Source organism: Onychomys torridus, chromosome 7, assembly GCF_903995425.1.
Source record: "Onychomys torridus chromosome 7, mOncTor1.1, whole genome shotgun sequence".
NCBI lineage: Eukaryota > Metazoa > Chordata > Mammalia > Rodentia > Cricetidae > Onychomys > Onychomys torridus.
In genome coordinates, this window is record NC_050449.1 from 44255306 (window position 1) to 44278386 (window position 23081).

The following is a 23081-nucleotide window of genomic DNA, read 5'->3' on the forward strand; positions in this document are numbered from 1 at the left end:
TATTTGTGTGTGACTGAGTGTGTGTCTAGGGAGGTTAGGGTGTGTGTAAACGTATCATAACATGCATGTGGAGGTCAGAGGACAACTTGGAGGAATCTCTCCTTCTATCATGTGGCTCCTAAGGATCAAACTTGGGTCATTAGACTGGGTGGTAGGTCATCTCATAGGCCCAGAGTTTATGTGTATGGGTGTTTTGCCTGCATGTGTATCTATATATCACATGTGTGTCTGGTGCCTGTGGAGGTACCAGATACCATGGAACTGGAGTTACAGATGGTTATGAACTACCATGTGGGTACTGGGAATCAAACCTGGGTTCTCTAGAAGAGCAGCCAGTGCTCTTAACTACTGAGTCATCTCTACAGCCCCAGATTTAAAATAGGTCTTCTCTGGTTAGGACTGGGGTGAAAGATTCAGATCCTAAATCACTCATGTTCTTTTTCTTCCCTGCAAAACCTCCCCTCCGATTTCCCTGCTTCCCCCTTGTATCTGGTTCCTAATGGAACTAAAAACAAAAACAAAAACAAAAACAAAATCATTTCAATTGTATGTGTGTGCAAGAGAGAGAGACAGCTAGACAGAGAGAGACAGAGACAGAAACAGAGAGACAGACACACAGAGAGAGACAGAGAGAAACAGACAGACAGAGAGAAAGCGACCCAGAGTCCAAAAGAGGGTGTCAGATCTCCCAGAGCTGGGGTATGGTGGCACATGCTTGTGACCTCAGAGGTGTGAAGATGAGGTGGAGACAGGCAGACCCCTGGAAGCCCCCTGGCCGCCCACTCTAGGCTACTGGTAAAGTCCCAGGCCAATAAGGGAACTTGTTTTAAACAAAAGGCAGAAGGCACCAGAGGAACAACCTGCACACACACGTGCACACGTATGCACACGAGCACCCACACAAACCACACTTAGACACTGTGATAAACCAGGCTGCCCATTTACTCATGAGAAGCGGTCTGTAAAAGAAGAAATAAAGACACCGTGGGAAAGGGGGCAGAGAGCTGGGCAGCCTTGCTGTCAGAATTGGATTTTTTGCTTTTCACTAAATCTAAACTGCTGCTGTGGCCCTGCCTTTTCTGTGGTTTAATTTTTCAGATTTTCCGAGGATTCCATGAGTCAGTAAATTCCGCTTCCTATTTCTTCTTGTTCAAGCTGGGTTTTGGCACTTGAAGCCAGATTTTCACAAAGAAAAAGGAGTCAGACACACAGCTGGTATACACCCTGTCCGTGACGGTACAGACGCTGACTTTGTCCTGAGTTCCACCTTTAACTTGTTCTGGGGAAGCGATAAAGATGTCAGTGTCCTGGGCTGGAGAGGTGGCTCACAGCTTAAGGACCCTTTCTGCTCTCGCAGAGGACCCCGGTTTGGTTTCCAGCACCTATATGTCGGCTCACAACCAGCTGTAACTCCAGTTCCAGGGGATTTGATGCCATTTCTGATCTTCACAGGCACCAGGCATTTATAAGTGCAACAGCATATACACATGCAGCCAGAACATTCATACACATAAAAATAAATATTTTCTCAAGAGATGTCAGTGCCATGGCTAATTCTAGAAAGACAGAGATTTTAGGATAGCTGAGTCGGGCCTCAGAGGAAGGAGAAGCAGAAGCTTTAGCTGTTTAAGTGGGCTTTGAACCTGACAGGGCTCACCGGTGCCTGCTTCCGTCAGCTTCCACCAAGTCACTCCAGGTACCTTGCAATCTGGGTTCAAACTCTCAGTGTAGACAGTTCTATTCACACCCTTCATCTGGGCAGGGACCCTTGGCCTTGAAAGCCTTCTTGCTGCCAGATGTAACTTGCCTTCTGTTTTTCTTTAGGATCTGCCCTTCCCTCCAAACAACTTCATAGCCTTGGCCTCTGCTCCCAGCCCTCAGCGAAGGAGATCAAAGCCTGTTTCTGCAGTGGTTTTGTTTGGGTAAAGCTGCAAAAGCAGGTTGTAATTTCCACCAGGGAACTCCGTCTATGTGGTTTGGCTCTATGGCCCCCTGCTGGCCAACCGGGAGAGCGGCAAGTTCAGAGACAGTGCAGAAAGAGGTGGACCGGCCAGAGGAAATGAGTTTAACAGTGAGACCGGAGGATTCCTGTTTAGAACACAGCCTCTCCAGCAGCAGAAGATGAAAAGGCAGGCTTAGAGAGTTCCTCAGACACAAAAATCCCTGGTTAAGTTACAACAGGGCTAAATTCTGCCAGCGGGGGGGGGGGGGGGGGGGGGGAACTCCCCACAATATTGTATTTCTCTTCTATTAATTCTTTTTGTTTTGTTTTGTTTTTTTTTTCAAGACAGAGTTTCTCTATACAGCTCTGGCTATTCTAGAACTCAGTCTGTAGAGAAGGCTGGCCTCAAACTCAGAGATCAGCCGGCCTCTGCCTCCCGAGTGCTGGGTTTAAAAGCGTGCGTCACCGCCGCCCGGCACCAGGCTCTTTTCTATTAATTCTTTTGGTCCTTTACTGAGCCAGTGTTCTTTGTTCACTGTACTTGGTGGTCAGTTGGGTCAAAATAAGAGTATCATTAAAATTTCTTCTTCCTCACATGGACAGGGCCATTTATATCAAATGTTCAGCTTTATGGCCTAAGGATCATATAGAAAAAGAAGAGCTAAGGTTTTTCAGAATGATACCATTTCATAAACTTAAATAGTTTCCAATAATTATAAGCTCTCTAAACAGTCTGTTCCTTCATGAATACATGTTACAAGGTAAGTGCTCAATAAACACATGAGAATAAATCAATGCATCTATAGTCAATCTATAATCTCATCAATCAATCTATAGTCTACGGTGTCTCTTAGTTTAGAAGCAGAACATCTGGCTTACCCTCGGAGCTTCTCATACCGGGTTAACCCCCTTACCAAATGTGGCCAGTGAAGGTTATGTGTATGACCACTTCAATTGCAGTTAGCTTAGGAACTAATACAGAAACATGTTCAGAAAAGCATGAGTTTGAGCCTTTGGCCCCCACGGCCCAGACAAAGCCCATCGTGGCAGATGAAGTATTATGCACACTCAAACTCTCTAAACTGCCTGGGGGAGTGGCACCTGGCAAACCGTGCCCTATCAAGGCCACACACGCCTGGTCTGCCCATCACTCAGCACCGGGAACGCAAGGCTGCCTGGTAGCTTTTGGCCAGGGAGCATCTGTTGGGCTGGCATTGGTGCCAGTGGGAACAAAGCCAGTGAGGCTGGGTGGGGAGTGAGGAAGTCAGTCTAGATAGGAAAAAAATCAGGCTGAGAGGTGGAGTCCTTCGTTACATTAAATACTTAATGGGCCATTAATTTCTGCAGCAAAGCATGGAGGAATTCATTGCGGGAATGTCGGAGAGCCTCTTTTTGGCCCAATGCTGCCACGATACTTCATGGAAAGCAGGAGGCACCAAAGAGGACGCTCCCAGCAGCTCTTCTGCCTGACAATCCTTTTCCTTCCTCAGTATCCCCTTTCCAGGATGAGGCCAGACAGAGGCTCACACTCGGTTCTCAGGGGCTGTCAAGCAGATAAATTCCCTGCCCCTACCCTTCCCTTTAAAAACATGCATGTATGTATGTATGTATGTATGTATGTATGTATGTATGTATGTATTTATCTATCTATATATGACAAGGGGTGGGTGGGTGGGTGCACACCTGCCATGGAGTGTGTGTAGAGAATGGCTTGCGGGACTCAGTTCTCCTCTCCCACCGTGGAGGTTCTAGATACTGAACTCAGGTCACAGGCTTGGTGGCTCACCACCTCGTCTTCCCAGCATTTTTCCCCAGACAAGGGAAATGTTGCCCATGGTGACTTTTTATTCAACATGTTGACTAAGCAACCCTCCTGCCTCAACCTGCTGAGTAGCTGGGACTCCAACCATGAGCTACAGCCAGGCCTAGGAACCCTGAGGTGGCTTTTTAGTATGTTCCTTTCCTACTTGGAGAAAAATGGGTGGTGGGGGGGGGGTAAATCTGCCGGTCCACATGGTCAGACAACTGGCTTCCAGTTGACCAACTTTTTCATAAGTCATTCCCTTAACTTTCAACCTCTTGGCTGTTCACATCAAAGCTAGGCAGAAGTTCACTCTTTTCCACAAGCAGGATGTCTGTATTACTACAAAGTTCCCAAGCATGATGCTTTCTTTATCTTCATTGGCCTGTGAACTCCATTAGGGAGCAGACTCTGTTATTTGGCTTCTATTTCCAGAGCCTGGCAGAGTGCCTGGTAAACACAGTAATTCAGTGAGCGTTTGGTGAGTGACTGCCTGCACACGCATACCATCTGAGCAGTGGGGGCAGGGCGGGGGACTCTGACCTCAGTGAACACAAAAGTGGACAAATATTTGCTTCTTTTCGTGGCTTTTTTATTAGTTAGGAAGTGTTTCCATAATCTCCCATAAACATTACTCTTTTGTGATGTTTATGACATATTAAGCATCCTGCTGGAGCTCTGCCAGTAGATTTTGTCTCTCCCTACACAAATTTCAATGGTTCTATGTACTCCCTTCATCTAATGAATAAATAAACAAATGTTATTGGTCATATCATCAACACAAACACCAAAGTTTTTAAAAAGGAGGTTATCCCCCAGGAAAAACACTGGCAGAAATTCATATTGCCAAAGACAATGTTAATTTAACAACCAATACCAAGTAGCTTGAACTAGGTGCTGAGGGACATACCTGCAACTCCAGCACTGGGGAAATGGAGACAGGGTGATCAGGAATTCAATGTCATCCTTTGCTACATATGGAGTTCAGGGCCAGCCTGGGTTACATGAGAGCCCTTGTCAGAAACAACAGGCCTAGGAGACTGGTCAGTCCGTGGAGTGCTTGCTTTATGAGCAGGAGGACCCAGTGCCCAGCACCTACATAAAATGCCAGGCACGACAGCATGCAGCTGTAGTCCTAGCACTGGGCAGGCAGAGACAGGCAGATCTCCAGAGCTCGCTGGCCAGGCAGGCTAGTGGGATCAGTGAGCTCCAGGCTCCGTGAGAGGCCCTGTCTCAGAAAGTGAGGGGAGAGGGGCTGGAGATGGCTCAGCAGTTAAGAGCACTGGCTGCTCTTCCAAAGGACCCAGGTTCAATTCCCAGAACCCACATGGCATCTCATAACTGTGTATAACTCCTGTTCCAGGGGATCCGACACCTTCACACAGACATTCATGCAGGCAAAACACCAATGTACATAAAATATATATAAACAAATTATTTTTTAAAAAGTAAGGGAGAACTACCGAAGAAGACACTTGACATCAATTTCAAGGCTGCACACACACACACACTACAGCTCTCTCTCTCATACACACACACACACACACACACACACACACACACACACTACATCTCTCACACACACACACACACACACTACATCTCTCATACACTCATACACACACACACACACTACATCTCTCTCTCATACACACACACACACACACACTACATCTCTCATACACTCATACACACACACACTACAGCTCTCTCTCTCATACACACACACACACACACACACTACAGCTCTCATACACACACACACACTACATCTCTCATACACACATACACACACACACACTACAGCTCTCATACACACACACACACACACTACATCTCTCATACACACACACTACATCTCTCTCACACACACACACACTACATCTCTCTCTCATACACACACACACACACACACACTACATCTCTCTCTCTCATACACACACACACATACACACACACTACATCTCTCATACACACACACACACTACATCTCTCTCATACACACACACACTACATCTCTCTCTCATACACACACACACATACACACACACTACATCTCTCTCATACACACACACCACAACCTCTCTCACACACACACATTACACACACACTGCATCTCTCTCATACACACACCACACCTCTCTCACACACACACATTACACACACACACTACATCTCTCTCTCTTATACACACACACACACACACACACTACATCTCTCTCATACACACACACCACACCACACACACACATACACATATACCACACACACACACACACACTACATCTCTCTCTCATACACACACACACTACACACACACATTACACACACACATTACATCTCTCTCTCACACACATACACCATACATACCACACCACACACACCTCTCTCACACACACATATACACCACACACACACACACACACACACACTACACCACACACACACACACACACACAAATAGCTTTGAAACAAATGCAGAATAGGGAAGTAGAGAATTATATAAAACCCACATAGCCAAGGTGAGTTACCAATGACAGAGGCCAAAATCTATGGATAATTCACAATAAAAATTAACCATGTCAATACAAGAGATTGCTTTAGCAATTCTGTGACTTCTTTGCCAGGGATGCTGAGGCCAGGACTCTAGGTGGGCAATGTGATTGAAAAGATTCTGTCACACACAGTTCTATTTAGTGACATATGGATTGAGGAGAGACCAACAATACATAGAGGGAAGCCTTGATTCAAAGGGCAGGGTTTCTCCCTGCTGCTGGATCTCTTTATAATTAACCAATTAAGGCCATAGCCCTGTCTCCTGTGGGAGTTTTCTCTGCCATGGAGAATGAGGTTGCAGCCTAACCACACAGACCTATAATAAACCATCTGGGTGATGAAGGATAGCTTCAGATATACTTAGATTATTCCCAAGAGGTAGTTGAATGTATGTGTGGTATTCTTAGCCTCTGTAGAAAGAATTTCTCAGAGGAATTAAGCGTATTCTGACACCGTCTTTTAAGTCTCCAGTTACAGTCTTATCATATGATTCTAGCAAAAGAGACTGAATATTACCAGGCCTATTAAGCAACCTGGAGCCTGAACTAGATCAAACAAGGCCCCCACCAACCATACCAATTACTTCACCCAGACTGTTGTTTAGTAGCATGATTATGTGCAAGTGTATGGCAGGGTGGAATGAAGTAAATGTATTATGTATGGAAAAATTTATGTTAACTTGGGAATCATTCAAATGTAACACTGGTATTTATATTACTTAGAGGTATAAAATCAAAGTGCTATTTTGGTTTCCAGAGTTCAGATCTACTAAGGATTCTACTACTAAGGAGTACATGGGTATGCAGAGAGAGCAGTTTATGGGGTGGGTAGACAATTCAAATACCACAGGGGTCAAAGAAACATTACTGAATTGCTCTAAACAGAAGAATTAATTGCAAGGTTGTCTGGCTGTTGTTTTTAGGAATATTCCATTACCACCATAGGAAAAAGAATATTTTTCACGCCCCTTTCTCCTTGTTCTGGAAGAACTAAATGTTAGGTAATATACATGTACAGAGGCATGGAAATGATGGCCAGGCCGCTCCGTTTTCACATGGGTCTTCAGATAAAGGTTTAGAAATGAAAAGCCAGCAGAAAGCACAGACTAGGACTTGGCTCGGTGCCAGCTGCCTTCTAATCAGAAGGTGGGTCCTGACACCAGAGAGCGGGGTTAAAACAGAAAAGGGGGAGAGCCATGGAAGGACCAAGGGACTTCTGCCATAATGAATGGGTCGGATTTACACAGCTGAGGACCAGAGAAGGCCCGGGGCAGAGAGAGAGAACAGATGTATGTGACTACTGGAGGTACTTAAAGAGGTCTGTTTCCTGACTCCTCTGTGTTTCGCCTCTGGGTCTGTAGCTCTTTGTTAACGATTCCCTTACGTGTGTTCAGTCAGGAGTGATGTGAAGATGAGGAGGCCCTCCCGCTCTGCCCTTTAACGAAGGTTGCGACACCCCTCAGCCAAAGGAAAATTCCAGCACAGTTGGCCACACTGGCAGAACATTTCCGTTTTTCTCTGTGTGTGTCAGGAACAAGGCTGGGGCTCAGGGGCCAGAACTGGGGGAGGCCCCAAGGCAGGTCAGAATGTGGGGCTTCTTAATTAGAAACAGGGATCAAGGAGGCAGCCTGTCGTGCAGCCGGGGAAAAATCCGACATGGAAATTCATGAGAATGGTTGGTTGCCTCTGGGGGAAAGGTTGGGAAGGACATGGAAGCTGAGAATATGGCACAAAAGGCTCTCCCATCTTGCCCGCGATGTTAATATTTAAGAAGATCGGGTTGGAGTGTAGCTCAGTGGTACAGCCCCTAGTCATATGCAAGGCCCTAGGTTCAGTCACCACTGGCGGGGGTATGTTTTCCTATGCTATCTGACTAAAAACTGATTTTAAAAACACTGGAAGAGCAGGGCGGTAGCAGGGCACTTGAATAGCATGCCCAAGCCCACTCCCCCAACCAGGAGAAATCTTAAATTTAAGAAATCCATAGAGAAGGGAGGGGTGGTCAGAGGGGAAAGTGGGCACGAAGCCCAAGAGCCTATCTATGCCTTCGCGGCGGCCAGGCTAAGGCAACCAAAAGGATGGGTGAGGAGCAGGGGCAAATGGCAAAGATCTCAAACAAGAACCGAGAACCTCCTGGGTCACAGAAGAAGCAAACGGAAGAGGTAACAGAATTCTGAGGGGAACTTGTGGGGAGAAAGCAAGCCTGAGTCAACCCTAGCCCACCTTTCCTGTCAGATTGAGGGGCTCCTCACTGTAGTTCTCATAGGAGGGAGCACCTATTGGCTCCTGAAACTGGGCCTGTGGCCGGGTTGCTCCTCTGGTCAACCTTGTCCTGGGTAGTGGAGGACCTAACTTGCAGGACTCAGGAAAATCACATTGGAAAGGGCCCCTCGTGTGGACCACCCGCAGTCTCCTGCCCTCTCAAACTTTCTACCAATGCCGCGCCACCACACCCCTCCCGTGACTCATCCGGTTAGCTCCTGACATAGAAAGAGCTCCGGCTGCCTCCTGTTCGGGGCTTCCCTCAAGGATGTCCCCGGAGAATCCCTGAGAGGCGTGGGGACCACCTTCCCTGCAAGGGGATGCCTGCTGAGTGCGTGGTCCTTACTGTCCCCCACGATCGGGAAGGTAATCGTCCAGCTTAGAGGGAGGCCCACCGCCCTTCTGATGTCCTCAGGTTCGGGCATCTGTCTGCACCGCACCCAGCACCTTGGTTCTGCCACCCAGGCTCTTCAACCCTAACCTAGGATGTGCTCTGGGCTCCCCCAGAGGATGCCCCCTCCCCATCCCCTTCCGGAGATTAGGCGGGAGGCACGGGGTGACGGGGAGCTGGGGGTGGGAGGAGCAGGGCGGTTACCTCATTGAAGCCCTCCTGCAGGACGTCCAGCAAGTTCCCGCGGGTCAGGCAGGCTAGCATTGTTCCAGCCGTGGGGCTCCCCGGGTGGGGTCTCGCCGCCGCCACCCCCTCTCTCTGCACACAAAGGCGATCGGCTCAGCTCCCTGGGATCTCTCCCGAGTCCGAGTCCCGCATGCCACTTACTGGAAACCTAGACCGGAGCCAAACTAGCGGCTTGCACTGGGCATGCTCGCGCGCGGGGCCGCAGCTGGAGGGGCCCGGCGCCGTGCAGGTTCCTATAGAAACAGCAGGGCGCGCACCGCAGGCGCCGAGAGGCAAGAGATGCGGACGGCCAGCCCCGGGCTGCCAGTGAGTGCGGGGAAGCCGAGGGTGCGCGCACACGCTCCGGACTGGTGCGCGCGCGCAGCGAGCACTCACACACGCGTGCGTGCGTGCACACACACACACACACACACACACACACACACACACACACACACACACACCCGAGCCTGACACAAGTGGGCTTGCCAGCGTGAGCATATGCTTACAATCACTACACTGCAGGTTTGGAGGCGGGCGTTCCCGCGCACGCACGTGAACACACACACACACACACACACACACACACACACACACACACACACATTCACTGCTCTCTTATGGCTGCAAGCACCTCACCACAAGGTGGGTGGGAAAAGGAGTGAGTCACAGGATTCCCCCACCCCATTCTTCAGACTAACAGCAACCTTTTTCCACTCGGAGCTGGAGAGCGAGGCAGCCCAGAGAAGAGGAAGGAGAAGGACGAGAAACAAAACAAGGAGTCCGAGGACAGAAGCTGTGGGGTGGGGGTCTTTAAATATCAGGGTATAGGTGAGTGGACAGCACTAAACAAATCATAGCGTCACAACGGAAACATCAGAGATAATTCCAGGGTGACCAAGGCTTTACCACATATGCCTCTTAGCTCTTCAGAATAACTGCTCTAAGGGGGAAGGTGGGCAACATGGCTCAGGGCAGACAGGCTCTTGCAGAAGCTTGACACCTGAGTTCAATCCAGGAGCCATGTTCAAGGTGGAGAGGGAGAACTCCTCTCTGGTGCAGGCCCCCATATGCACACATCATGCTTTCTCACACACTAATTAATTAATTTTAAAGATAAAATGGCTGCTAAGAGCCAGCATGGTGGTGTACACCTGTGATCCTTTACTGGGAGCTGAAAGCAGGAGGCTCAGGAGTCATCCTTGGCTACATAGTCAGTTTCTGGTCAGCCTAAGCTACGTGCAGTCTTTCTATAGCAAATATATATATGTCAGATCTGGTACTCTAGAGGCAGAGGCAGGTAGATCTCTATGAGTCCAAGGCCAGCCTGGTCTACATAGCAAGTTTCAGGCCGGCCACAGATACATAGTGAGATTTTTGTCTAAAAAAAAAAGCAGCTGGACGGTGGTGGCACATGCCTTTAATCCCAGCACTCAGGAGCCAGGCAGATCTCCAGAAGTTCAAGGCCAGCCTGGACTACAGAGCAAGATCCAGGACAGGCACCAAAACAACACAGAGAAACCCTGTCTCGAAAAACAAACAAAACAAAACAAGCAAACTACATTTTATTGAGTTTTTATAAGTGCTTTTAATTGAAACAAAGCACCAAAAATGCCCTGGTACATTGACAGGTAAAAGCTTCCTTAAGTATGACAGGACTTCTCCCTTCTGTGACCTGGCTGAGGTGACCACTTTGTTTATTTTAAGAACATTAGTCATTTGCATGTTCAGAGTAAACTGATCTTTGAGAGAGAGAGAGAGAGAGAGAGAGAGAGAGGGAGGGAGGGAGAAGGGAGGGAGAGAGGGAAGAAGAAAGGAAGTAAAAAAGAGTGTCCACATTACATTCCATCTTGTGATCCTATACAGAAGGGGAGAATTTACAGAGTGTTAAGACCCAGAGAAGTGAGAGCCTTGTCCAAAGACACAGCTGGTCAGGGACATGAAACTCAATAATCAAGGAATTACAAACCACTTTCTAGCCATCCTGGATGCCCCTCTCAAACCCCATTAGGACTTCAAGAAGAAAAGTCACTATGAGCCTATTGAGTCTTAGTTAACCTAATAAATAACCTCCTCCTCCAGTCACTAGAGAAAAGGAAAAGCCTTACTTGGGGGCAGCCTGACTGGATATCTAAAGCTGCGAAAGAACAAAGTCTCCTGGAAACATTGCGTGCCTCTGAGCACAGCAAGCAGAGTGTCAACCTGCACTGAGCCAGTTGTTCTGCCAGTTAAATCCTGTGGGTTCCACTCTGGCTGAAGCTGGGGCAAAGCTGACCCTGAGCAGCCAAGAACTCTCTATCCTTCACCATTAGCTGGGGAGTGTCACTGCCAAGACAAGGAATGGCGATCCCTTCAGTTCATGGCAGAGTACCACCAGGAGACTCACAGACCTATGCTTATGGCAGTGGAGTCCTTTATAAACAGAAGCATGGAATTTGCAATGGCATAGAACCTCATGCAGCACATCTACACACTTAATGATGCAAAAACCAAAACATTCAGTTGATGAGTCAGTCGGGCATCAGACAGAGGCCTGCAGATGGTCATCTATGCCAAGAGATCACTGTTTCTCAAAAAAACAAAAACAACAACAAAAAAAATAGGCTTTGATGACAGCAATACCTGTGAGCTCAGTGCTTTGGAGGGACGACTTAGTGACTTAGTAAGCAACTGATTTATCATTTTAGTCTTTTGAGGTAGGGCCTCAGGTACCTCTGGCTGGTCTCCAACTTCCTAATTAGTCAAAGATGACCTTGAATTCCTAATTCTACTGTTTCTGTCTCCCAACGCTGAGATTGCGTGCTACCACACCTAGCTATAACTGACCTTTTTCTTAATGTGTATCTGTGTGTCTGTGTGAGAATATGCCATGTGTGTGAAGGTCTCCATGGAGATCAGACACCAGAAGAGGGTGTTGAGTACCCTGGAGCTATAGCTAGAGGATGTTGTGAGTGACTACATGTGGGTGCTAGGAACCAAACTCAGGTACTCTAGAAGAACAGTGAGCATTCTTAACCACTGAGCCCTCTCTCCAGTCCTCATACTAGATTTTAAATCTCCAAAATAATGATTTCATTTGGCCCAACTGTTTATGTCATATAAGAAAGAACCCACACCAGGCGAGGTGCTTACAGTCTCTCAAAAAATCAATACAGGGACTGAGAGCTAAACAAATACCTCTGAGGTCTGGGCTTGTGCCTTGTGCAATAGTCCTTCATGGCATGCTGTAGAAATTAAGATAAAATCATGGTGACTTATTCTAAGGCTTATGGCAGAAATTTGTACAGTTCCCAAAAACCTAGAGAAGTAGTATCTATTCGAACTTTCAAAGATGGAAACATTCTATATTATATGTGTTGTTCAAAATAGCAGCTACTAGCCACATGTGGCTATTGAATGCTTGAAATATAGCTAAGGCAATTAGGCAACTAGAATTTTGATGCTATTTAATTTTAATTCATTTAAATATAGATGACATAATTTCAAAATATTCTGTTCCACTGTCCTACAGACTATTGAGATGTCTCCTCAAACTAGACTAGATCACATACAGATGTCTCTCATGATTGGAAAAAGCACAAAATTCCTGTTGGACCATACAACCTCAGATAGCTCAGAAGATGTGTTTATCATGCCTGGTAGATAACTGTTTAGCACTAAGGAATATGAATATATTCTATTCCGGTTTCCCTACCCAGGCTGTTGTGATATCAACAGAAGAGCTGGGACAGGAAGTGGGTTAGATGGAAGTGGGTTAGGAGGAATGACTGGCATTGGGATGAGGATTCAGAAGCTTGCAGTCTGAGGAAACAAGACCAGCTGAGGAACTGGTGAGGTGAGAAAATTGTGCCTTGTTCTCCTTCTCTGATCTTCCAGCAATCACCCCAATAACTGGCCTCGGGTTTGGTTTCATTAATAAGAACTTTTAAGATTCCTACTACATGTGGCGCCCAACGTGGGGCACGGTGGCAGTGGGATCATGGAGGCAGTGACAGCTGCTTCGAGTTGCAGGCTACTTCTCATCGTGTTGGTGACTGTGGTGATGCTGCTACCTGGAACAAAGAATTTACTGCTGCTTGTTCAGAGAAGAATTGCCAGGACCAGCATGTTACAAGAAAGCATCGGCAAAGGTCAGTTTGAAAAAGGTTGGCAAGAGAAATGCTGGGGAGAAACTGCTGTGAAGATTTTCTCTTCTAGGGAAGAACGTTCATGGTTCCGAAAGACAGACAGACATGAGATTGTGATTGCTCCAAACCACAGAGGAAGCACAAAAAAAAAAAAAAAAAAAAAAAAAAAAAAAAAAAAAAAAAAAAAAAAAAAAATCTAAAGGGAACCATGATCATGCCTAACAGTGACTTTGAAATCTTCAAAAGGATGATGGAACTCCACAATGATGATGCCACATGGACTATGGTAAAGCCATTAACACCATGGAAAGATTGACTTTGGATTACAAACTGTTTAGGACAATTTTGAGATGGCTAGCTGAGATGATCCAGCCTGACAGACTACCTGAACAAGGACTTGAAACAAGCCCTGCACTTTCTCACTATGCAGCAGCGGGACAAATGATACAGGACTTGACAATTAACCCAAAAATTTTCTTTTCAGGATCCCCTAAAGATGGAAGGAATTTTAAGAAAACGACGCCCACATCCCCTAAAGGTGGGATGGGAAGTTTTTGGTCGTTTAATGAGTTTTGGATATCGTCATGGTTTATGATGATTGGTTACAAGTTGTTAATTGTTAATGGTCAGGAAAAAAGCTGAACATGAAGATTAGATTCAAAGGTTTTGTTAAAAAAAGAAAAGGAAAAAGGAGAATATAGATATGAGGTAGATCACTGAATCTACTCTGAGAAAAAAAGATGAAGAAATAATAGGATAAATGGGTAGATCACTGAATCTACTCTAAAAAGAAAAAGAAGATATAAAAATGACAAAAGGTAGATTACTGAATCTGTTATGAAAAGAAAAATACTTTTAAAAAGGAACTACTTGTTTTAAACAGGATAAGTAATGAAAATTTTTGTCTGAGTTTATCAAATGTTACTGGACTGGACATTGTTATACATAATGGAGTTTTTCGCCTGAACCTGTCAAATGTTAATGGACTAGACATCATTAATGTAATCTTGACTGTGTATATTGTATATACTTATTGGATATGATTTTTCTTGTATTAGTTATAAGCTTTTTTAATTTTAGACAAAAACAGGGGAAATGTGGTGCTATTGTGTTCCCCAAAATATTGTGTGTTCCCTGAAATAAACATATCTGGGGTCAGAGAACAGACAGCCACTAGAACAAAGCCAAAATTGGTGGCTAGAAAATGGGAAGAGTAAGCTATAGCAGAAGTTGGGCGGTGGTGGTACACACCTTTAATCCCAGTACTTGGGAGGCAGAGCTAGCTGGATCTCTGAGTTCAAGGCCACTTTAGAAACAGCTAAGCATGGTGACCCACGCCTTTAACCCCAGAAACCCAACCTTTAATCCCAGGGAGTGGGGGCAGAAAGAGAAAGGTATATAAGGTGTGAGGACCAGGAACTAAGGAGAAAAAAGCATGTAGTGAGTAAAGCATTCGGCTGGTTAAGCATTCAGGCTTTCGAGCACAGTTCAGCTGAGAGCCATTGGGATGAGGATTCAGAAGCTTGCAGTCTGAGGAAACAGGATCAGCTGAGGAACTGGCAAGGTGAGGAAACTGTGGCTTGTTCTGCTTCTCTGATCTTCCAGCAATCACCCCAATAACTGGCCTCGGGTTTGGTTTCATTAATAAGAACTTTTAAGATTCCTACTACAGACTGGGGCAATAATCAATACAATGTGATGCCTGTAGATGGGAAAACTGCAAAGCGCTCTGGGAGCTGCGACCTCTCCCACTGCTGTAGGCCCCGGAGAAGGCAAGGACTACAGCAAACTGCTCTCCCCAGGTTCCTGCTTCTGCTCAATTCTGCTTCTGTTTGACCTCCTCAGTCCTGCATTATCTCAGCAACAATGGCAGGTGCTTCCTCTATAAACTAGAAGCCACTCAAATACTTAGTGGAATAGCAAAATTGATTTAGTGTTACTATGATCAGAGTCCTATCTGAAGCATTAATAGGTAGACATTTGATGATCACAACTACAGTGAACAGTTTGCTATTTACATATGAAGGGAGACTGGAGGAGAGTTTGCTCCTGACATAACTGCTGAGTGGTGAAGCCAAAGTCTGGGTCCTGAAGCTTTATAAAGTATGAGCACTGGGAATTGAGCCTATGGCTACACATGCCAGGCAAGCATCCTGGCATGGAGCCACAGCTCAGTACATCTATATGTTGCCTGCAACGTAGATGGTACTAAACTAATGTTCTTAGATGAATGAATGAACCAGTGAAAGAAACATTAGCAAATGCGTTCAAACCATCTATTAATAAATAGAATAACATGTTTCCAGAATTAAGACTCTCAGCCTTAAACAAAGCTGTCATTTGGTGAAAACACTGCCTGTGTCTCCCCTGTGTAACACTAAAATGCATGAGGTTCACACCTATGAAACACTTACTACATCCACTACAGGCTGTCATTCATGATGCAGAGAAGCAGAAAGGCAGTTTAAATAAACCAATAATTAAAACTATCCATGAAATAATCAATGACCCTCTGAAATAATTCCCTGGTCTCCCCTTTGTCTTCTCCTGGGTTGGGTTCTTTAAGGGCCACATGCTAACAACTTCTTTTATGTTTACATCCGGAGACAGCAGCCAGACACACACAGAAAGTCCTGTACCCAGCAGCCAAGATGGCAAACATGTCCTGGCTTCTAAACTGTGTGTGTATGTATGTATGTACATACGTATGTATGTATGTATGTATGTATGTATGTATGTATGTATGTATGTATTACAATGCTGGGGGTTGAAGCCAGGGCCTCATGCATGCTGCATAAGCACTCTCTCACTGTGTACCACATGCCTAAACTCTTCTTTTGTCTCTAGATTTTTCCACTTGCCAGTCTATATTCATCATAATCATTCTCAGACAATAGATTCAAAATCTTGCTACCCAGTGCCCATTGTCTTTACACACTCCCTTTCTGTACCACGGCACATGGAAATTCTTTGTGGCCGGCTCTGAAGGTCTCCCCTGGGATCACTTCTATCCAGGCTGGAAGGCTCCTAGATCTCTCAAGCTCATTTTCCCATCTGAGCTTTCCCACTGACTCCCTGCTTCAAGTGCCCCACACCCTCCTCCCTGCTGTCTATATGGCCAGCATGCCCCCTTCAGGCTCTGCTTTCTCCAGGAAACTTCTCTGGCCACACGTTTGTTTGGGAGGTGGTTTTTTGTTTGTTTGTTTGTTTGTTTGTTTTTCTCTTCTTTTTATTCTTTTAAATGTTGACATTAGCCAGGGCTTTATGCATGCTAACTGAAGCCTTCTTCTAACCACTCTTGATTTTAATCTGTTTTCCTTATCTCCAGACACCCGTGGCCCATTCCTGCTTCTCCTTCAGATCCCTGTCCTAATGTTCTTTTAGACCTTGGTCCTTCACTCACTATGCTATTTTTATGATAATACTCCCCCATCCCCACACTCCTATGTGCCTCTGCCTTATTTATTTTTATTTTTCCCAATAACCTTCATCATCACCTTGGATATTCTGTATTTACTTGTTCTTTTCTGTGTGGGGAGTGGGTAGGTACATATGTGTGCATGTAGGCACTTGTGTACATGTGTATTCATGCAAGTAGAGGCCAGAGGTCAGGTAACATCTACCTTATTTATGAGACAAGGTCTTTCACTGATACTTGGGGCACACCAGCCAGCTCCAGGAGTCTACTTGTCTCTGCCTGCTCAGGACTGTGATTAGAAGTGGACACCACTACACCGGCTTCTTCACAGGGGTTCTGGGATGGATTTAGCTCCTTGTGCTTTCTGAGGAGACTTTACGGAACCATCTCTCCAACCCTCTTTTTTTCCCCCTTGAAGGATAACCTCAAATTGGCTATCCTCCTGCCTCAGACTCCCAGGTACTGCAGTTGTTGGCATGTACCACCACATCTTGCTTATTGTTCATTTATCATTAGCTTTCCCCCTGCTCATTAGGGAAGCTCATGATGGAATTTTGTATGTTTTGTTACTGGTCTACCCAGAACTAAGAACGTTTATTGTCTGGTACACTGTAGATGTTAACTACCAAACTAGCTGAATTCACTAATCCTTTCCTTTTTAAAATGAAAAGATCAATGGGACTAAGTGGATGTCTCAGTGGTTTAAAGCACTTATTAATCTTGAAGAAGGTGTGGATTCTATTCCCAGCACCCACATGGCGACTTACAAACCCTCCATAACTCCAGCTCCGGAGAACCTGACATTCTTTCTGACTTCCATGGACACCAAGCACTCATGTGGCATACAAACATACAGATGATATGCATAAAATAAAATAAACCTAAAAAATATTCAAAGACCAAATCAAGTATGGTGTCACATGCCTGTAATCCCAGCACTGGGAGGTGGCTGCAGGAGGATCCAGAGTTTAATGTGATCTTGGCTATACCATGAGTTCAAGGTCAGCCTGGGCTATATAAGACCTTGCCTCAAAAGAAAAAAAAAAAAAGGCCAAATAAAAAGGTCTAAGCTAAGCCTAATAGCACTGACCTATAATCTCAGCTCTTCAGGAAGCTGAGGCAGGAGGTTCACACATTCAGGGTCTAGGTGGACTCCAGAGAAAGTTCAAGGTTATTTTGGCAATTTAATAAGACCATGCTTCAAAATAAACAATGTTTTACAAGGCCTGCAGATATAGCTGAGTGCTAAAGTATCTTCTTGGCTTTTGTAAGACCCTAAACTCAGTCCTTAGCACTGGAAAAACAAACAAAAACCAGATAAGTAAATCCAAAGGTCTAGCTAGTACTTCAGTAGGCCATCAGTTAGCCCTTACAGCTCATGTAAAGCTATGGGTCTTTCTTTGACTCTACAGTACTCACCAGCCAAATATAACCTGTGGTACCCTCCTGTATTTTATTTTCCTTTACCCATGTATTCTTTCATTAAATATATGTTGGGTCCCTATGTTTATATGCCAGGCCCTATTCTTTTAGCAAAAAACTGAAGAACTGAAAGATCCACTTATATATACACACATCATTTACCTAGTTAAGAACCATGGCTGGAGGAAAGAATAGAAAAACTGAACTCAGCATTAAATGAGTCTAGAGGAGGGGACAGAGTGCATAGGTGTGTGACAGCCAGAAATGGGCTGAAGGAAAAACAAGGCAGAGTAGTGACAGACCAGGGTAGAATGTTGCCAAAGTAACCACCAGACGGCAGTGCTTAATATAAACTGTGCCAAGGCAGATATGCAAATGTATTCTGCACATTTTTTTTTTAAAATGACATGTCAAGTTGTCTGCCAAATAGCCAGTGGTTGAAAATCATATTGAGACAGCGACACCTGGTGGATGTTTTAGAAGTGACCTTTGGGTCTCTACTAGGACAATACCTGAAGTGCTCCTTCCCCACTGTCAATCACTACTGGCCTCACCGCTATTAATTACACTAGCAAAAACTAATCTTTCTTTAGGACTCAGGGTCTTCACATCTCAGGATCCAGATTTCTGACATTCAGCTGCCCCCTGAGGGATGTACGCAAAATCTGAAATCCCAATTCTTCCTTTATAGTTACTCATTCTATAAAATGTTCATATTGTCGGATGGTGGTGGTGCATGCCTTTAATCCTAGCACTCAGAAGGCAGAGCCAGGTGGATCTCTATGAGTTCGAGGCCAGCCTGGATAACAGAGAGAAATCCAGGACAGGCACCAAAACTACAAAGAGAAACCCTGTCTCAAAAATAATAATAATAATAAATGTTCATATCTGGTTATATGGAGCCAGCTTGCTTTGTATTGAAGCAACAAGAACAATTTTTGCATTGAAAAATAATCCAACATTTGTTCTTCCTCCAAGAGCATGGCTGTGAAAAGTGGATTCTTTTCAACTACATTGACAATTAGTGCAGCAGAAACCAGACATGACTAGTCCCTGAACACACTGTGCTGATTCACTTAGAAAAAAAATGTTTAAATTTTTTTTTTCTGTGGGGAAGGGTTCTGTACCCTGAAAACTCTCACCTTTTTCTTCTGTTTAAAACTATATCTTGGCCTGGTGGTGGCGGCGGCGGCAGTGCACATCTTTAATCCCAGCACTTGGGGAGTAGAGGCAGGCGGATCTCGGCAGCCTTGTGTACAGAGCGAGTCCCAGGACAGCCAGGATGGTTGCGCAGGGAAACCCTGTCTCAAAAAACCAACCAACCAACCACCAAAAAGCCCCCCAAACAAAACTGTATCTGGGCTGGAGAGACGGCTCAAAGGTTAAGAGTGCTGCCATTACGAGGGATCAGGCGCCATTCAATTTCCAACACCCACTCACAGGCACATACACACACATATAAGAAAAAACTAACGTATTTGATTAGAAATATACCAAGTCATTCTATTATAATGTCATTTAATGTGTAAATTGTATTTTGTTATACATACTAAAGGATGGTTTAAAGGAGCAAAAATAAAATACCAACCCATGGGTGAAAAAAAATATTCCTATCTTTTCAAGTAATCTGAAGTTGCTTATTTGCTTTTTTAAACATGTGAATGTTTTCCTGCATGTGTCCGTTCACTTCATGTGTTCTTGAGCACCATGGAGGTCAGAAGAGCCCCTAGAACTGGAGTAACAGGCAGCTGTGAGCTGCCACGTGGGTGCTGGGAATCAGATCTAAGTCCTCTGCAAAAGCAGTCAGGGCTCTTCACCACGGAGCCATCTCTCTGGCCCCCAAGCTGCTTGTTTTCAACGTGAATGGTAGAGAGATTTAGAAGTCTGACAAAGGAACCGATAAATGGTCAAGATGATTATAACTGGTCGAGGCACAGTAGTGCACACTTGTCATTTCAGATCTCCACAGGTTGAGGCAGGAGGAGGAATCCCTCATGTTTGAGGCCAGCCTGAGCTACGCAATGATATTAATGCCAGCCTAGGATACCTAGCAAAACTCTGCCTCAAAAAGTCACTCTGCAGGGGCTGGAGAGACAGCTCAGCTGTTCAGAGCACAGGCTGCTCTTACAGAGGACCCAGGATGGATTCCCAGCACCTACATGCCAGCTCTCAACTGTCTGCAACTCCAGTTATAAGGGACTGAACACCCTCCTCTGGCCTCTGTCAGTACCAGGTATGTGGTACATAGACATACATGGAGGCAAAACACCCATAAGGTACAATAATCAAATCATAAAAATGAAAGAAAAATAAACATATGACAAAGTTAACAACATCGAAGTTCATGTATAAGAGGATCTCACAGAAAACATTTGCAGAGATGAAAAGACTGGAAGAATATAGCCTAGAATATTCACAGTTTGCTTTGGGACGGGAGACTTATGGGTTATTTTTTTAAAAACTTTTAAATCATAATTTGAAATGTTTCTCAAATGCTCTGTAATTAACATTATTTTTTGAACAAACTTTAAACAATGCATGTATACTGACTAACAGCTAGAGTTTTCCAACCTCAGCCTGGTTTTATTAATTCCAGGAAAAAGATAAGGAACTGATGCCCAAGTGAGCTAGAATTTCTACAAGAAAGGGGAGCAAAGAGAGCAGGCAGAGACCTTGATCCGGGCTCCTCATCCTGGTGAAGCAGCACCACACTCATGTGAGGTCATCACACTCCTGATAACACACCAGAACTTACTGAGGGCGCACCAGGCATCGTGGAGTTACAGACTCTCATCACCATGTGAGTCCCCATCTTCAGTGTCCTTAGAAGAGCCGCCTCAGGGCCACCTTAAAATAGGAAACGACGATATGTGAAAATACATAGGAGGAGGAAACACTTCAAAAGCTAAATCAACCTAGGAGGAGTCAGGCCCCGATTTATCTTGAAACAGAAGACTTAGGACCCTGGGGAGCAGCGAGGTTATTGTGATCACAATAGGGTCATCTCAGCTGCATTTTCTCTTATTTATGTGTTGCGTATAGGAGGAGATGGAGACGGTGGCCGCAGAAGCCAGAAGTGGGGATGGAGCCCCTGGAGCTGGAATTACTCCTGGAGGTTCTGAGCTACTGAATTGGCCTTTGGGAACTAAACGCAGGTCCTCTGGAAGAGCGGTGACCACTCTTGACAGCTGGGCCATTTCTCTAGTTCTTCAGTGACATTTTAGGTTTTCACAGAAATAAGGATATTTTCTTGGCTTGTCACCCCACCAATCTATCCTAAACTTGTCAAAAAAAAAAAAAAAAAACCATAGGATATATTCAGATAAGCAGAAGAAATACCAGATGATCTGCTCCTGACACACTTTCCATTCTTCAGGAACTTCATATTTTGTATACTCAGGACTTTTATCCACCACAGACAGCGTATACATTGAGGTGGAGGGTGGGAGGTTGAGAAAGGGATCCATGTAGCCCAGGCTGGCCTCCAATTTTCTATAGAGAATGGCTTTGAACTCCTGATCCTCCTGTCCCCACTTTCCAAGCATCACCGGTGAACATGCCACACCTGGTTTAGCATTTATAATTATTTTTTAATGTATATGAGTGCTCTGTCTGCATGTTTGGCTTTACGCCCGAAGAGGGCATCAGATTCCACTATACATGGTGTGTGCCACCCTGTGGTTATTGGGAATCGAACTCGGGACCTCTGGAAGAGCAGCCACTGCTCTTAACCTCTGAGCCATCTCTCCAGCCCAGCATTTATAATTCTACAGACTTGTAAGTTTACATAGTGTTACTTGCAGCATTTTATTTTACCCTCATAGTTAAGAACCCTTGGACGGGGTTGACGGGGTTATTTTGTTTACCCCTCGGCAACACGTAGAAAATACGCGAGGGAGTTGCTCCGACAGTTTGCAACGAAGGCAGTCTTCCAGCCCATCTCTTTTGAACCCACTTGTACTAACTGGGTCTGTGTCAGCGAACAGGCCTAGCAATTGCTGTATCTGTGGTGGTGATAATGAGGACGAGACGACTGAATTTTATGTAAAACTACAACGTTGTAAATTCACACAGACTCTCTACAAGACTGATACTATCAACACTACTGTGTGTGTGTGTCTGTGTGTTCGTATGCGCGAGTTGCAATTCCCTTGTCAGTGCCCATCTTTCAGGAAATCAGCCTCGTAACGAACCAACAGGTGTATTTGAGGAGAGTGGTATGATGGGGTAAGAAAGAGAAGTGATTACAACTCATCTCCAAGCTCTAAAGTCTGAAGCAGAACTGTACACTAAGATTCTAAAGGGTTCAGAGAGAGCTCAGACCCCAAAACTTCTGCCTCCACCCCTCCCGCACCTCGTCCCCGCCAGATATCCCTACTTCCGACTGGATGCTCAACAGGTGATAATAATATTGCTCAGCTACCCACCACTTTTCGGCACCTACCTCTTAAATTATCTGCCCGTTTGGTTCAGCATCTACCAGGCTGGAAGGCGCTTCTTCTGAGCAGCGCGTTCCTGCTGCCATGGCGACACGAAGGCTTGCACGGTCAGGCCTGCCTGGCCCCGACCGGAGCCAGCCAGCCCAAGCCTCGGCCTGCCCGCTGTCTTGCAGGCCCCGCCTCCAGCCGGCCAAGAACACGCCCCTACCACTCTGGACCCGCCTTCTAGCCTCGGGATCACAGCCCCTGCCAGTCTCCTCGCTTTGCCTTACATCTTCGTGTTCCCACCCCGCTCGTATTGGTCCCGCCCACCTCCCGCCTTCAGCCAATGGGAGCTTGCACCTCTTTCACCCAGCGGTATCCCAACCGCTGACTAGAGAGTAGGGATGTGCAGGCATCTCCATTGGCTGGCTCCTTCCACCTTGTGGGCGGGGACATGTTGCAAAACCCAGCCCCAGGAAGAATCACTCAGCCTGTCCTTCATACTATTTATTGATCC

General features: G+C 45.5%; 1 protein-coding gene across 6 annotated transcripts in view; it reads right to left on the reverse strand.

The window, feature by feature from the left end:
- The window catches only part of Dixdc1 (DIX domain containing 1), a 90320-nt gene extending 67603 nt beyond the window's left edge, over nt 1-22717 (reverse strand). For 2 of the 6 annotated variants that reach the window (XM_036192868.1, XM_036192866.1), the window contains exon 1: nt 9156-9509. In XM_036192868.1, coding sequence (XP_036048761.1) covers nt 9156-9215 — 60 coding nt within the window. In that variant the 5' untranslated portion in view covers nt 9216-9509. Of the gene's footprint in view, nt 1-9155; nt 9513-20898; nt 20991-22587 lie in introns of those variants that run through there. The other 4 variants (XM_036192867.1, XM_036192869.1, XM_036192870.1 and 1 more) reach the window with 4 other exon arrangements.
- Nucleotides 22718-23081: the final 364 nt, after the last annotated feature.